The 16,201-nt window shown below is 50.9% G+C and overlaps 1 protein-coding gene and 1 long non-coding RNA gene across 2 annotated transcripts in view; one reads left to right on the forward strand and one right to left on the reverse strand.

The window, feature by feature from the left end:
• Positions 1-16,201, reverse strand: part of LOC105469378 (glutamine rich 2) — a 39,939-nt gene that overhangs the window by 21,187 nt on the left and 2,551 nt on the right. The window contains exons 2-4 of the mRNA XM_024788915.2: positions 14,505-14,564; positions 14,031-14,141; positions 13-4,183 (exon numbers count right to left, since the gene is read on the reverse strand). Of these exons, the coding sequence (XP_024644683.2) occupies positions 13-4,183; positions 14,031-14,141; positions 14,505-14,564 (4,342 nt within the window). The remainder of the gene's footprint in view (positions 1-12; positions 4,184-14,030; positions 14,142-14,504; positions 14,565-16,201) is intronic.
• On the forward strand, positions 11,288-16,160 carry LOC139359687 (uncharacterized). The gene is made up of 3 exons (XR_011616031.1): positions 11,288-11,410; positions 11,753-11,936; positions 16,026-16,160. It is a non-coding gene; the product is annotated as an uncharacterized lncRNA (long non-coding RNA).

Below are 16,201 nucleotides of genomic sequence, written 5' to 3' on the forward strand. Positions count from 1 at the left end.
GCTCATGCTTACCTGGGTCAAGTGATGCCAAATGCTGTTGATCTGGGTGTGTAGATCCCAAACCTGTACTCAATGGTATTGGGCCATGCTGGTCTGTGCCAGGATGCATCAAACCTTGCTGATAAGTTTCTGGTGGTACCAAACTCCTTTGGTCTATACCAGGTGATGCCAAACCTTGACTGGCTAGAAGTGGTGACATCTGGCCATATTGTTCTCTGCCAGGAGGTACCATACCATGTTGATATGGACGTGCTGATATAAAACCTGTAGAATCTGCCTGGAATGTTGAAGAGCCACGAAGCTTTGTGCCTGGTGCTGTCAAGCCTGGCTGATATGTACCAGATTGTCTCAAACCATACCGCTCCATTCCAGGCTGCACCAAACCATGTGGATATGTCCCAGGTTGAGACAAATCATGCAAATATACACCAGGTTGGACGAAACCAAGAGGATAGGCACCAGGTTGTACCAAGCCACGTGGATCTGCCTGAGATTGCACCAAACCTTGCTGATCTATTCCAGGCTGCACCATACCAAGTTGATCTGCACCAGGCTGGACCAAACCAGGCTGACCTGCACCAGGTTGGACCAAGCCACGCTGATCCACTCCGGGTTGGACCAAACCACGCTGATCCACTCCGGGTTGGACCAAACCACGCTGATCCACTCCGGGTTGGACCAAACCACGCTGATCCACTCCAGGTTGGACCAAACCACGCTGAACTGCACCAGATGGGACCAAACCACGCTGATCCACTCCGGGTTGGACCAAACCACGCTGAACTGCACCAGGTGGGACCAAACCACGCTGATCCACTCCGGGTTGGACCAAACCATGCTGAACTGCACCAGGTGGGACCAAACCACGCTGATCCACTCCAGGTTGGACCAAACCATGCTGAACTGCACCGGGTTGCACCAAACTACGCTGAACTGCACCAGGTTGCATCAAAGTATATTGAACTGCACCAGGTTGGACCAAACCACGCTGAACTTCACCAGGTTGGACCAAACCACGCTGATCCACTCCAGGTTGGACCAAGCCACGCTGAACTTCACCAGGTTGCACCAAACCACGCTGATCCACTCCAGGTTGGACCAAACCACGCTGATCCGCACCAGGTTGCACCAAACCATGCTGAACTTCACCAGGTTGCACCAAACCACGCTGATCCACTCCAGGTTGGACCAAGCCACGCTGAACTTCACCAGGTTGGACCAAACCACGCTGATCCACTCCAGGTTGGACCAAACCACGCTGAACTTCACCAGGTTGGACCAAACCACGCTGATCCACTCCAGGTTGGACCAAACCACGCTGAACTTCACCAGGTTGCACCAAACCACGCTGATCCACTCCAGGTTGGACCAAACTACGCTGATCCGCACCAGGTTGCACCAAACCACGCTGAACTTCACCAGGTTGGACCAAACCACGCTGATCCACTCCAGGTTGGACCAAACCACGCTGAACTTCACCAGGTTGGACCAAACCATGCTCATCCATACCAGGTTGGCCCAAACCACGCTGATCCGCTCCGGGTTGGCCCAAACCACGCTGATCCGCACCAGGTTGGACCAAACCACGCTCATCCGTACCAGGTTGGCCCAAACCACGCTCATCCGTACCAGGTTGGCCCAAACCACGCTGATCCGCACCAGGTTGCACCAAACTATGCTGAACTGCACCAACTTGTGCCAAACCACTCTGATCTGCACCAGGTTGTACCAAACCACGCTGATCCACTCCAGGTTGGACCAGACCAGGCTGATCTGCACCAGGTTGTACCAAACCATGCTGATCCACTCCAGGTTGGACCAGACCAGGCTGAACTGCACCAGGTTTTACCAAGGCACGCTGAAGTGAATCAGGTTGCACCAAACCATGCTGATCCACTCCAGGTTGGACCAGACCAGGCTGAACTGCACCAGGTTGTACCAAACCACGCTGATCCACTCCAGGTTGGACCAGACCAGGCTGAACTGCACCAGGTTGTACCAAACCACGCTGATCCACTCCAGGTTGGACGAGACCAGGCTGAACTGCACCAGGTTGTACCAAACCACGCTGATCCACTCCAGGTTGGACCAGACCACGCTGATCTGCACCAGGTTGTACCAAACCACGCTGATCCACTCCAGGTTGGACCAGACCACGCTGATCTGCACCAGGTTGTACCAAACCACGCTGATCCACTCCAGGTTGGACCAGACCAGGCTGAACTGCACCAGATTGTACCAAACCATGCTGATCCACTCCAGGTTGGACCAGACCAGGCTGAACTGCACCAGGTTGTACCAAGACACGCTGAAGTGAATCAGGTTGTACCAAACCACGCTGATCCACTCCAGGTTGGACGAAACCGTGCTGAACTGCACCAGGTTGCCCCAAACTACTCTGAAGTGCACCAGGTTGTGCCAAACCATGCTGATCCATTCCAGGTTGGACCACACCATACTGAACTGCACCAGACTGGACTAAACCTTGCTGATCTGCACCACGTTGCACCAAACCAAGCTGATCTATGCCAGGCTGCACAAAACCATATTGGTCAGCTCCTAGCTGAACCAAACCACGTTGATCTATACCAGGTTGGACCAAACTACGTGGATCTGCACCAGGCTGTACCAAACCATGTGGATATGTACCAGGCTGTACCAGTCCAGGTAGATACACATCAGGCTGTATCCAGCCACTGGGAAATGCACCAGATTGTATTAAACCATGCTGATCCATGCCAGGCTGTACCAAACCAGGTTGATATGCACCAATCTGCACCAAACCATGCTGATCTGCACCAGGTTGGACCATGCCAGGCTGATCTACACCAGGCTGTACCAAGCCACCCTGACCTGTGCCAGATTGGACCAAACCATGCTGATCTCTACCAGGTTGGGCCAAACCAGACTGATCCATTCCAGGCTGGACCAAACCATGCAGATCTGCACCAGGTTGGACCATGCCAAGCTGATCTACACCAGGCTGTACCAAGCCACCCTGACCTGTGCCAGATTGGACCAAACCATGCTGATCTCTACCAGGTTGGGCCAAACCAGACTGATCCATTCCAGGCCGGACCAAACCACGCTGATCTGCACCAGGTTGGACCAAGCCAGGCTGATATGCACCAGGCTGCACCACAGCATGCTGAAATCTGCCAGACTGGATCAAATCATGCTGTTCTGTGCCAGGTTGTATGAAGCCAGTTGCTTCCAAACTGGGCTGCACAAAACCTTGCTGATCTGCACTAATTGGCATCATACCAGGTGATACCAAACCATGCTGGTCTGTAAAAGGTAGAATCAGTCCATGTTGATCTATGACAGGCAATATCAATCCTTGCTGGTCCACTCCAGGGGCTACCAGTCCTTGCTGACCCATGCCTGATATTATAAATCCACGCTGATCCATGCCAAGTGGTTCCATACTGCGTTGGTCTATGCCAGGAAGTACCATACCATGCTGATATGCACCGACTGAAACCAGACCATGTTGGTCTGTGCTAGGTAGTTCCAATCCTTGCTGGTCTCTGCCAGGTACTGATGGTGGCAACATACGTTGCTCATCCATGACAAGTCGTCCCCATTCCTGATCATCCATTTCAGGTGGTGGCACACGAAGCTGACCCATGCTGAGGGGTACCACACCATGTAGGTAAGTGCCAGCATGCACTAATCCCGGGTGATCCATGCCAGTTGGTTCGAACCCACGGCGATCTGACCTTAGATGGACCTGACTCTGGCTAGCAGGCACCCTACTGGGCTGCTCCCTGGCTGAGGTTAAGTCCTGTTGAACTGGACCAGGACGTGCATCTCGTTCATCTCTTCTTGGAAGTGTCGAGGTAAGCTTCTCTCTACTCCTGCGACGATCTGAGTCTGGTTTGAATTGCAGTACAGAAGACTGATGGAGTCGTGGCATGCCAGCTTCATCACGGGCCCTCGGCTGCTGCTGTCTACCAGTGCCAGAGGGGCCCCTGCTTTGTTCCCTACTGATAACCCCCTCAGAGGGGTGTGCTGCGCCACCAGATCCTGATGCAGTCTGATCCGGGCCAAGACCACCGGCAGAATCCAGAGCCTGGTCAATACTTGGTTGCTTGGTAGAGGCTCCGCTTAGAGTCCCATCAGGTGATGTTAAGGAAGTGAACCCTCTGCGCTTAGAAAATCCCATAACTGTTTCTGAGCCCTGGTTGGAGAGGAAGAAGGAAATCAATAACAGTCAAAATATTCACTATCAGAGCGGGAAGAAAGGAAATCTGGAAGTTCTGACTAGGATGATTTAGGGACCCTGGAGAAAAAAGCCCTCTGGTCCTAAAAGCTAAGCTTGACATAAAGAAACACACTGACAGGAGGCCGAGGCGGGTGGATCACTTGAGATCAGGAGTTCGAGACCAGCCTGACCAACATGGTGAAACCTGGTCTCTACTGAAAATACAAAAATATTAGCCAGGCTTGGTACTGCACACCTGTAATCCCAGCTACTCAGGAGAATCCCTTGAACCCAAAAGGCAGAGGGTGCAGTGAGCCGAGATCATGCCACTGCACTCCAGCCCGTGCAACACAGCAAGACACCATCTCAAAAATAAATAAATAAATAAATAAAATGTAAACATGCAAACTGATGGACCCAGAAACTCCACAGATAGGAATTTTCTCTGAATCCTCACCAAAGGATGCCAAGCTTTACATACAATGATGGGGTCTACAGCATCGTTGATAAGCTATATCATCAATAAGGGACTGAGATATTTCTGGTCACCAATACAGTAGATGCTATTAATCCATGAAAAGAATGAACCACTTCCGTTTCCAGCCAAGATGAAGTAACAGGGGCTGGATTTACCCTCCTGTCCGTAACAAGAAAAAACAAAACTGAGGCTGGGTGCAGTGGCTCACGCCTGTAATCCCAGCACTTTGGGAGGCCGATGTGGGTGGATCACGAGGTCAGGAGTTCAAGACCAGCCTGACCAACATGGTGAAGCCCCATCTCTACTAATAATATAAAAACTAGCTGGGTGTAGCAGCACATGCATGTAATCCCAGCTACTTAGGAGGCTAAGGCAGAAGAACTGCTTGAACCCGGGAGGCGGAGGTTGCAGCGAGCCAAGATAGCGCCACTGTACTCCAGCCTGGGTGACAGAGCGAGACTCTGTCTCAAAAACACAAAAACAAAAACCAAAAAAACCCCAACAACAGCTGTGAAACAGTGGTTTCCTAGATACCGGATATCAAGTTATGAAGGACAGTAATCCCCAAGAGGTGGAGACATGAAAACTGGGAACCCAGGCCGGGCGCGGTGGCTCAAGCCTGTAATCCCAGCACTTTGGGAGGCCGAGGCGGGCGGATCACAAGGTCAGGAGATCGAGACCACAGTGAAACCCCGTCTCTACTAAAAATACAAAAAATTAGCCGGGCGTGGTGGCGGGCGCCTGTAGTCCCAGCTACTCAGGAGGCTGAGGCAGGAGAATGGCGGGAACCCGGGAGGCGGAGCTTGCAGTGAGCCGAGATCGCGCCACTGCACTCCAGCCTGGGCAACAGCGTGAGACTCCATCTCAAAAAAAAAAAAAAAAAAAAAAAAGAAAACTGGGAACCCTGCATCACCCCGGCTTTCTGCCTCGCTGGCGCTTCCAGACTGCAGTGCAGGGAGGGGGAATTGAGGTGGAGCCCAGCAGACTCTCTGAGTTGAGGAGACAGAACTGAGCATTCAGGGAGATTCAGGCAACTGAAGGTCACAGGATAGAGTACCAGAAAGAAACGAGTTACCCAGGCGTGGTGGCTCATGCCTGTAATCCCAGAACTTTGGGAGGCTGAGGCAGGTGGATCACCTGAGGTTAGGAGTTTGAGACCAGCCTGGCCAACAAGGCAAAACCCTATCTCTACTAAAAATACAAAAATTAGCCAGGCATGGTCGCACATGCCTGTAGTCGCAGCTACTTGGGAGGCTGAGGCAGGAGAATCACTTAAACCCAGGAGGTGGAGGTTGCAGTGAGCTGAGATCATGCCGCTGCACTCCAGCCTGGGTGACAGAGCATGGCTCTGTCTCAAAAAGAAAAATTAATCAGAAAGAAGGGAGATGACAGAAAGCCCACTCCAGAGGTCTGTGGAGGTTCCCCTCCGAGTGATTGGCACACATTTGATGGGCACATGCATGTGGGAAGATGTCCCAAGATTGGGGAAAGAACCATCTGCAGGGCTTGAAGAAGCAGTGCCCCGACTGCCATGGGCTGGGAATAGCGCCTGTTTTTATCAACCAGTTTGGCAAAACTCATCATTCAAGTAGCACAGAGCAGAGTGTACTCGGAAAAGTGTTGCCTCAGAAGTGGAGAATAATCAGCCCTAGACTGAACACACCTAAGGGCCCACCTAACAAATCATAAAATCATAAAAGCAAGGCCTGAAACAATCAAACTGTTTTTAAGTAGCTGTGTACTTGGGGAAAAAGGCTCAAGAAAATGTGGCTCACACCTGTAATCTCAACACTTTGGGAGACCAACGTGGGCGGATCACCTGAGTGTAGGAGTTCGGGACCAGCCTGGCCAACATGGTGAAAGAGACAGGGGTCTCTACTAAAAATACAAAGATTAGCCAGGTATGGTGGCGCACACCTGTAATCCCAGATACTCAGGAGGCTGAGGTAGGAGAATCGCTTGAACCCGGGAGGCGGAGTTTGTAGTGAGCCGAGATTATGCCACTGCGCTCCAGCCTGGGGGACAGAGCAAGACTCCATCTCAAAAGAAAAAAAAAATACAAAAATAGCTAACATCCGATGCAGGAAAGGAAAAGTCACAATGGCTGGCACCCAATCAAAGATTGCCAGGCATACAAAGAGGCAGGAAGATATGACCCATAATGAGGAGATAACTCAACCAATTGAGACCAACTCAGCACTGGCATCTGTGTTAGAATTAGCATAGATGGCTATTAAAACAGTTATTGGGCCGGGCGCAGTGGCTCAAGCCTGTAATCCCAGCACTTTGGGAGGCCGAGACGGGCGGATCACGAGGTCAGGAGATCGAGACCATCCTGGCTAACACGGTGAAACCCCGTCTCTACTAAAAAATACAAAAAACTAGCCGGGCGAAGTGGCGGGCGCCTGTGGTCCCAGCTACTCGGGGGGCTGAGGCAGGAGAATGGCATAAACCCGGGAGGCGGAGCTTGCAGTGAGCTGAGATCCGGCCACTGCACTCCAGCCTGGGCGACAGAGCCAGACTCAGTCTCAAAAACAAAAACAAAAACAGTTATTATGGCTCCACACACACAAGCACACACTTTAGACACAGGGTCTCGCTGTCACTCAGTCTGGAGTGCAGCGGCACAATCACAGCTCACTGCAACCTTTAACTCCTGGGCTCAAGCAAGCCTCACCCTTCAGCCTCCCAAGTAGCTAGGACTACTTGGGAGTCTCACTTTTTTTTTTTTTTTTTTTTTTTTTTTTTGAGATAGAGTCTTGCTCTGTCGCCCAGGCTGGAGTGCAGTGGCACAGTCTCAGCTCATGGAAACCTCCGCCCCCAAGGTTCAAGTGCCTCAGCCTCCTGAGTAGTTGGGATCACAGGCACGCACCACCATGCCTGGCTAATTTTTTGAGTTCTTAGTAGCAATAGGGTTTCACCACGTAGGCCAGGCTGGTCTTGAACTCCTGACTTCAGGTGATCCATCCACCTCGGCCTTCCAAAGTGCTGGGATTACAGGCATGAGCCACGCTGCCTGGCCTTCTGGCTAATTTTTTTTTTTTTTTTTTTTTTTTTTTTTTTTTTTGAGACGGAGTCTCACTCTGTCGCCCAGGCTGGAGTGCAGTGGCGTGATCTTGACTCACTGAAAGCTCCGCCTCCCGGGTTCACACCTTTCTCCTGCCTCAGCTTCCCAAGTAGCTGGGGACTACAGGCACCTGCCACCACGCCCAGCTAATTTTTTATTTTTAGTAGAGATAGGGTTTCACGTCTTAGCCAGGATGATCTCGATCTCCTGACCTCGTGATCTGCCCACCTCGGCCTCCCAATGTGCTGGGATTACAGGCGTGAGCCACTGCACCTGGCCACGCAACTGGCCTTTTAAAAATTTTTTGTAGGCCGGACGCAGTGGCTCAAGCCTGTAATCCCAGCACTTTGGGAGGCCGAGACAGGCGGATCACGAGGTCAGGAGATCGAGACCATCCTGGCTAACACGGTGAAACCCCGTCTCTACTAAAAAATACAAAAAACTAGCCGGGCGAGGTGGCGGGCGCCTGTAGTCCCAGCTACTCGGGAGGCTGAGGCAGGAGAATGGCATAAACCTGGGAGGTGGAGCTTGCAGTGAGCTGAGATCCGGCCACCGCACTCCAGCCTGGGCGACAGAGCCAGACTCCATCTCAAAAAAAAAAAAAAATTTTTTTTGTACAGATGGGGTCTCAATATGTTGCCCAGGCTGGTCTCAAACTCCTGGCCTCAAGCACTTCTCCCACCTTGACCTCCCAAAGCACTAGGATTAAAGGCATGAGCAACCATGCCCGACTTCTTGGTCTTTTTTTTTTTTTTTTTTTTTAAGACAGTCTCCCTCTGTTGCCCAGGCCGGAGTTCAGTGGCACGGTCTCGGCTTACTGCAACCTCTGCCTCCTGGATTCAAGTGATTCTCCTGCCTCAGCCTCCCGAGTACCTGGGATTACAGGCACGTGCCACCACGCCCAGGTAATTTTTGTATTTTTAGTAGAGATGGGGCTTCATCATATTGGTCAGGTTAGTCTCAAACTCCTGACCTCAAGTGATCCCTTGCCTCGGCCTCCCAAAGTGCTGGAATTATAGGTGTGAGCCACTCCCCCCGGCCCTGAGTGTAGTTTTTATTTGCTTTTGTAGCTTTTCAAACTTTCTTTACAGTCTGTCCTGAAATGCAGGGATCTTTCCTTATGAGTGGGCCATGGTGACAGACTCTGGAAATAAAACCTCTGTAGGGGGCCCTTTGCTGGTGGCAACGTTGGCACACAGGCATGCATCTGTCTGTCTGGTACGGAAGACCAAATTGTTTTCCGATCCCCAACCTACCTTCACCTGAATAAAATCAAGCTGGATATGTTCAAATGGCCCTCAAAGATGAGGCTTAACTTCCCTTTTGGTCTTGACATCCCTCCTGCTGGCTTTGGCCAAGTGGGTTATCAAAACAATCAAGTCAACTTTGAGGGCCATTTGAAAATGTAGACAGAAGCGAGGTGAGGAGTAAAGCTTTTGGCGCCACCAAGTGGCCATCTTGAGGAGCGCCAAATATCTGGGTACAAAAGACAACCTGGATCTCCAGGACGTTTCCTGATTTCAGGGCTCATTCTCAGAGGAAAGCGGCATCAGAAAGATGTTGCAAGTGGGGCTGGGCAACCTCTTTGGGAAGCCGAGGCGGGCGGATCACCTGAGGTCAGGAGATCGAGCCCAGCCTGGACAACATGGAGAAACCCTGTCCCTACTAAAAATACAAAAATTAGCCAGGCGTAGTGGCGGGCGCCTGTAATCTCAGCTACTCGGGAGACTGAGGCAGGAGAATCGTTTGAACCCAGGAGGTGAACGTTGCAGTGAGCCAAGATTGAGCCACTGCACTCTAGCCTGGGCAACAAAGCAAGACACTGTCTCAAAAAACAAAACTAAACGATATTGCAAGAGGACCCTGAACACAAAAGGAATGGACTAGAAAAAAGTGGCCTCTACTTTCACTTTTTTCAAGCCAAAGCTTTTTTGCACATGCCACTATCATACTGTTTTTACTGAGCAGTACATCTTCTCGGGGTCCAGGCAGCAGACACCTTGAGGCTCACACATAAGCATAAACACCTTCAAACATTTTTACTTCTCCGGAGGTAAGAAAGCATCTGCGTTTGATTATTGCTCATAATTATGAACAACTCCAAAAGCAATTGAGGATAACTATAAATATTAAAAGATTGTTGAGAAGCAAGAGAACAAGCTCTGGTAGTGGCCAGTTCAGCCCTCGCACAGACCAGGATGAAAGCAGTGGGGGAGTGCCACTAGCCCCAGTTAAGCACATACAGCACACCTGAGACCAATTTGACCTGAGACCAATTTGACCTGCCTGCATGGTTGGTGGAGTCCTTTAGCAGAAACGTAAAATAAGGATTTTGAAACTGGGTGTTAAAGGCAGTTATGGGTTTTGGCAGACAGTGGTGACTTTATGGAAACTGTGCGGTGTGCCTGCATCATGAGTGGAGGGCCAGGACTGAGACTGGGTGCAGTGGCTCAATCCCAGCACTGTGGGAAGCCAAGGCTGTCAGACTGCTCGAGGCCAGGAGTTTGAGACCAGCCTGGGCAACATAGCGAAAACTCTCTACAAAATATGGCTGGGCATAGTTGCTCACACCTGTAATCCCAGCAGTTTGGGAGGCCAAGGTGGGTGGATCACCTGAGGTCAGGAGTTCAAGACCAGCCTGGCCAACACGGTGAAACCCCATCTTTACTAAAAATACAAAAAATTAGCCAGGCGTGGTGATGGGTACCTGTAATTCCAGCTATTCAGGAGGCTGAGGCAGGAGAATCAGTTGAGCTCGGGAGGTGGAGGTTGCAGTGAGCCAAGATCATGCCACTGCACTCCAGCCTGGGCAACAGAGCAAGACTCTGTCTCAAAAATACAAAATATTAGCCAGGTGTGGTGGCATGCACCTGTAGTCCCAGGTACTCAGGAGGCTGAGGTGGGAGGATCACTTGAGTCCAGGAGATGGAGGTTGCAGTAAGCCCCTATGGTGCCACTGCACTCCAGCCTGGGCAGCAGAGCAAGACTGTCTCAAAAATAATTTTTTTTTCTTTAACATGCCCTAACATTACAACAAATGAGCCAAAATCTTGAACAAAAGTATATGATAGGCCAGGGCGGTAGCTCATGCCTGTAATCCCAGCCCTTTGGGAGGCCGAGATGGGTGGATCACTTGAGCTCATAATGAGGGCACTCATTATTTCTAATTCCTGTCATCCTCAGAAATGACAGGAGTCTCATCTGATACCCTTAATGAAAACTGTACCGACCTTTCTAGGACCCCGTTCCCCCCCGCCAACCTCTGTAGCTGTCATGTCCATTTGTCTAGAACTTTAAGGTGTTTGTTCTGAAAAACCATTATTTTGGTTTTAGTCATTATGGTGTGCTGAATATGAGCTCCCAAAGATATCCATATGCCCATCCCCTGAACCTGGGAGCATTACCTTACGTGGCAAAAGGGACTTTGCAGGTACAGTTAAGGATCTTGAGACGAAGGGAGTATCCCGGATTATCCAGGTGGATGCAGTGATGAAGTCACAAAGGTCCTTACAAGAAGGAGGCTGAAGCTGATGTGGCCAGAACCAGGGGCTGCCGGCCACACTCAGAGGCTGAAAATGACCAGGAAATGGATTCTCCCCCTAGAGCTGCCAGAGGAAACCAGCCCTGCCAACACCTTGACTTCTGCTCAGTGAAACTGGTACTGGCCTTGTGTCCTCCCGAACTGTAAGATAACAGATCTGTGTGGTTTTATTTAAGCCACACAGATCAGTCTCTCGTCATTTGTTGGAACAGCCACAGGAAGCGGACACTGTCCCCTTTTTCCTCCTTAGGCACTGCATTCCAGTTTACCTACTTTTCTTTTCTGAGATGGAGTTCTCGCTCTTGTGACCCAGTCTAGAGTGCAGTGATGCAATCTCAGCTCACTGCAACCTCCGCCTCCCAGGTTCAAGCGATTCTCCTGCCTCAAGCTCCCGAGTAACTGAGATTACAGGCGTGCACCACCACGCCCAGCTAATTTTTGTATTTTTGGTATCAACAGGGTTTCACCATGTTGTCCAGGCTGGGCTAGAACTCCTGGATGCAAGTGATCTGCCCGCTTCGGTTTCCCAAGTGCTGGGATTACAGGCTGGAGCCATCGAGACCCGCCCCTCTTGCAACATCTTTCTGATGCCGCTTTCCTCTGAGAATGAGCCCTGAAATCAGGAAACGTCCTGGAGATCCAGGTTGTCTTTTTGTCCCCAGATATTTGGCGCTCCCCAAGATGGCCATTTGGTGGCACCAAAAGCTTTACTCTTCACCTCGCTTCTGTCTACATTTTCAAATGGCCCTCAAAGTTGACTTGATTGTTTTGATAACCCACTTGGCCAAAGCCAGCAGGAGGGATGGATGTCAAGACCAAAAGGGAAGTTAAGCCTCATCTTTGAGGGCCATTTGAACATATCCAGCTTGATTTTATTCAGGTGAAGGTAGGTTGGCGACTGGAAAACAATTTGGTCATCTGTACAGTCTCAAGACAGACAGATGCATGCCTTTATGCAAAAGTCACCACCAGCGGCCGGGCGCGGTGGCTCACGTCTGTAATCCCAATACTTTGGGAGGCGGAGGCGGGCGGATCACGAGGTCAGGATATCGAGACCTTCCTGGCTAATACTGTGAAACCCCGTCTCTACTAAAAATACAAAAAGAAATTAGCCGGGCGTGGTGGTGGGCGCCTGTAGTCCCAACTGCTTGGGAGGCTGAGGCAGGAGAATGGCATGAACCTGGGAGGCGGAGCTTGCAGTGAACCGGATCGTGCCACTGCACTCCAGCCTGGGCGATAGAGCAACACTCTGTCTCAAAAAAAAAAAAAAAAAAAAAAATCGCCACCAGCAAAGGGCCCCCTACAGAGGTTTTATTTCCAGGATCTGTCACCATGGCCCACTAATAAAGAAAGATCCCTGCATTTCAAGACAGACTGTAAAGAAAGTTTGAAAAGCTACAAAAGGCCGGGCGCGGTGGCTCAAGCCTGTAATCCCAGCACTTTGGGAGGCCGAGACGGGCGAATCACGAGGTCAGGAGATCGAGACCATCCTGGCTAACACCGTGAAACCCCGTCTCTACTAAAAATACAAAAAACTAGCCGGGCGAGGTGGCGGGCGCCTGTAGTCCCAGCTACTCCGGAGGCTGAGGCAGGAGAATGGCATAAACCTGGGAGGCGGAGCTTGCAGTGAGCTGAGATCCGGCCACTGCACTCCAGCCCGGGCTACAGAGCAAGACTCCGTCTCAAAAAAAAAAAAAAAAGAAAAAGAAAAGCTACAAAAGCAAATAACAACTACACTCTTTTTCTTTTTCTTTTTTTTTGTTTTTTGAGACAGAGTCTCGCTCTGCCGCCCAGGCTGGAGTGCAGTGGCGTGATCTCGGCTCACTGCAAGCTCCGCCTCCCGGGTTCACGCCATTCTCCTGCCTCAGCCTCCCGAGTAGCTGGGACTACAGGCGCCCACCACCTCACCCGGCTAGTTTTTTTGTATTTTTTAGTAGAGACGGGGTTTCACCGTGTCAGGCAGGATGGTCTCGATCTCCTGACCTCGTGATCCACCCATCTCGGCCTCCCAAAGTGCTGGGATTACAGGCTTGAGCCACCGTGCCCGGCAACTACATTCTTTTTCAACCTTTCTGTTGATCCAGTGGGTTGGCAAAGCGCAAAAAATTGGGTGCCAATATACAGGGCTGGGGGAATGTCAGGGAATAAGCTCTCTCTCCCATTGCTGGTGGGGGTCTATATTGGAACAGCAGCCATGGAAGGCAATTTGCTAATGGCTAGCCAAATCATTAACGCACGTCCGTTTCTAGGGACGCATGTTATTCACACGTGAATGTTATCTTGTTCTTTTTTTTTTTTTTTGAGACGGAGTCTCGCTCTGTCGCCCAGGCTGGAGTGCAGTGGCCAGATCTCAGCTCACTGCAGGCTCCGCCTCCTGGTTTCACGCCATTCTCCTGCCTCAGCCTCCCGAGTAGCTGGGACTACAGGTGCCCGCCACCTCGCCCAGCTAGTTTTTTGTATTTTTTTGTAGAGACGGGGTTTCACCGTGTTAGCCAGGATGGTCTCGATCTCCTAACCTCATGATCCACCCGTCTCGGCCTCCCAAAGTGCTGGGATTACAGGCTTGAGCTACCGCGCCCAGCCTACCTTGTTCTTAAGATTGGAAAAACCATTTAAAATACCCATATCAATGAAACTTGCAAATTATGAACATCCGTAGAACAGAATCCCGTGCAACTGTACAAAGTGAGAGGTTCTGGGGAGCCCCACCCCACGGCCCTGGCCCCCACTAGTTCACCGCTTGTGAGGCTCTCCAGCCGTCCGTAATTGCCTGCTCCAGCTCTTCCCAGGTGACCATGGTGACTTCTTCCGCACCAGGAACCAAACTCAGCTTCCGGCTGACTAGTTCCTGACAGTGACAGACAAGACACACACACATACACCCCTCGATTAATCCCAAGAAGCTTTAGGGACAGACTTGGTCTAACAGGATCTGGGTGGATCCTTCCCAGCCCCAGCCCCAGGCCCAAGGAGAATTCATCACCCTTCAAGTGACCAGTGAAGGTCGGGAAGACAGTCCTCTGTTCCATGTGAGCACCCGTAGAGCACTGGGCAGGGATGAGACAGATTCCCCTCCAACCCAGGGGCAGAGACTTGAGAGGCAGAAGGCACACACTGCCTGCCCTGGATGGACAAGCCCTGGAAAGAGGGCCACGCTGAGAGAGGGCCAGCCCCCTGGAGAGCCCCTTCCCATGGAACTGGCTGGTATTACCAGGAATTGTTCCCGATCTTTGAATAGCTTCTCTAGTTCATCAACCCGCTGTAAAATTACCTAGAAGAAGAGTTCAGGAAAGGAGAATGACAGCGGCCCCTACCCATGCACACTCACATGTGCACACACACACTCTCACACTCACACACACACGCATACTCGCACACACAGTGACTCAGTGCCAGGAGACAAGGAAAGGGGGAATGCGTGTGGCTCTTATGGAAAGGGAGGGTTTCTTCTACTTGAGTTTTTTGGGGGGTTTTTTGGTTTCCTTTTTTTTTTTTTGAGACAGGGTCTTGCTCTGTCACCCAGGCTGCAGTGCAATGGGGCCACCACAGCTCACTGCAGCCTTGACCTCTCAGGCTCAAGCAATCCTCCCACCTCAGCCTCCTGAGTAGCTGGTACTTCAGGCATGCACCACCACGTCCAGCTAATTTTAAACACTTTTTTGTAGAGATAAGATCTTGCCATGTTGCCCAAGCTGGTCTCGAACTCCTGGGTCCAAGCAATCCTCCAGCCTCGGCCTCCCACAGTGCTGGGATTACAGGCAGGAGCCCCTGCCTTCTACCTGGTTTTTACCTGGCCAGTCAGCCCAGGCTCCTGGATCTTTTCCCAGCCAAGTGCAGGAAGGGAAGTGAGATGCAGTGGGGGGCCTGGCTGGTAGCACAGTAAGAGTAAGTGCTGCTGCAGGGATGGGATCCTCTGGTCCTGGGATTCAGTTTGCTCCAATCCACTCATGAAAGCCTGTAGGATGAGGCCCACCTTGCCTTGCAGGTGGTGCCAGGTACCTCAACAGTAGCTGAACATGGGTGCTGTCTAAAGAGAAAAGCACCTCAAAAGAACCAAAGCAAATCGCTACAACATAAGGTGCTTACTATCATATTTGGGATTAAGAAAGAATATATTAATAAAAATAAAACTTGTTTTTTATAACTTTTGCAAACTTGTAGAATCTAAGATTAGCTACAAATTAAAAGGCCAGGAGCAGCAGCTCTTGCCTGTAATCCCAACACTTTGGGAGGCCGAGGCAGGAGGATCACTTTAGGTCAGGAGTTCGAGACCAGCCTGGCCAACATGGTAAAACCCCATCTCTACTAAAAGTACAAAAATTAGCTGGGTGTGGTGGTATGCACCTATAATCCTAGCTACTAGGGAGACTGAGGCAGGAGAATTCCTTGAACCCAGGAGATGGAGTTGCAGTGAGCCAACAACACGCCACTGGACTCCATCTGGGTGACAGAGTGAGACTGTCTCAAAAAAAAAAAAAAAAAAGAAAACAAAAAAAAACCCTACCACACTTTAAAGTTTGAAAAGGAAAGCAAACTTGCTTCCCAGAGCAAAAGTGAATTGGTGCTGGGGTCTCGAGACCTGGGGTGATATGGCAGGAGGGCATGAGCGGCCAGGGCTCCCCTGCTAGGGCTTGGCCTCTTCCTCCTGCCTCTTCCCAGCCTCTTTTTCCCCTCCTGTCTCTTGGCCTCCCTGTCCAGCTGCCTTCCTAGTTGCTTCTGCTTTTTCTTTCAGGACCAACCTAAGGTGGCTCTGAGACATGCACGTGTCTATTACCTCCCGGCGCTGACCTGTGTTGCTTCCTGCTGTTCACTGGATACTACTTGTGCTCAATGATTATATGCACTTGTCCCTCCAAGAAAACAAAAGTCCAGTTGAAAGTAGGGCTCAGTGGCTCATGCCTGTAATCC

Source organism: Macaca nemestrina, chromosome 17 (genome assembly GCF_043159975.1).
Source record: "Macaca nemestrina isolate mMacNem1 chromosome 17, mMacNem.hap1, whole genome shotgun sequence".
In the NCBI taxonomy this organism is placed as follows: Eukaryota; Metazoa; Chordata; class Mammalia; order Primates; family Cercopithecidae; genus Macaca; species Macaca nemestrina.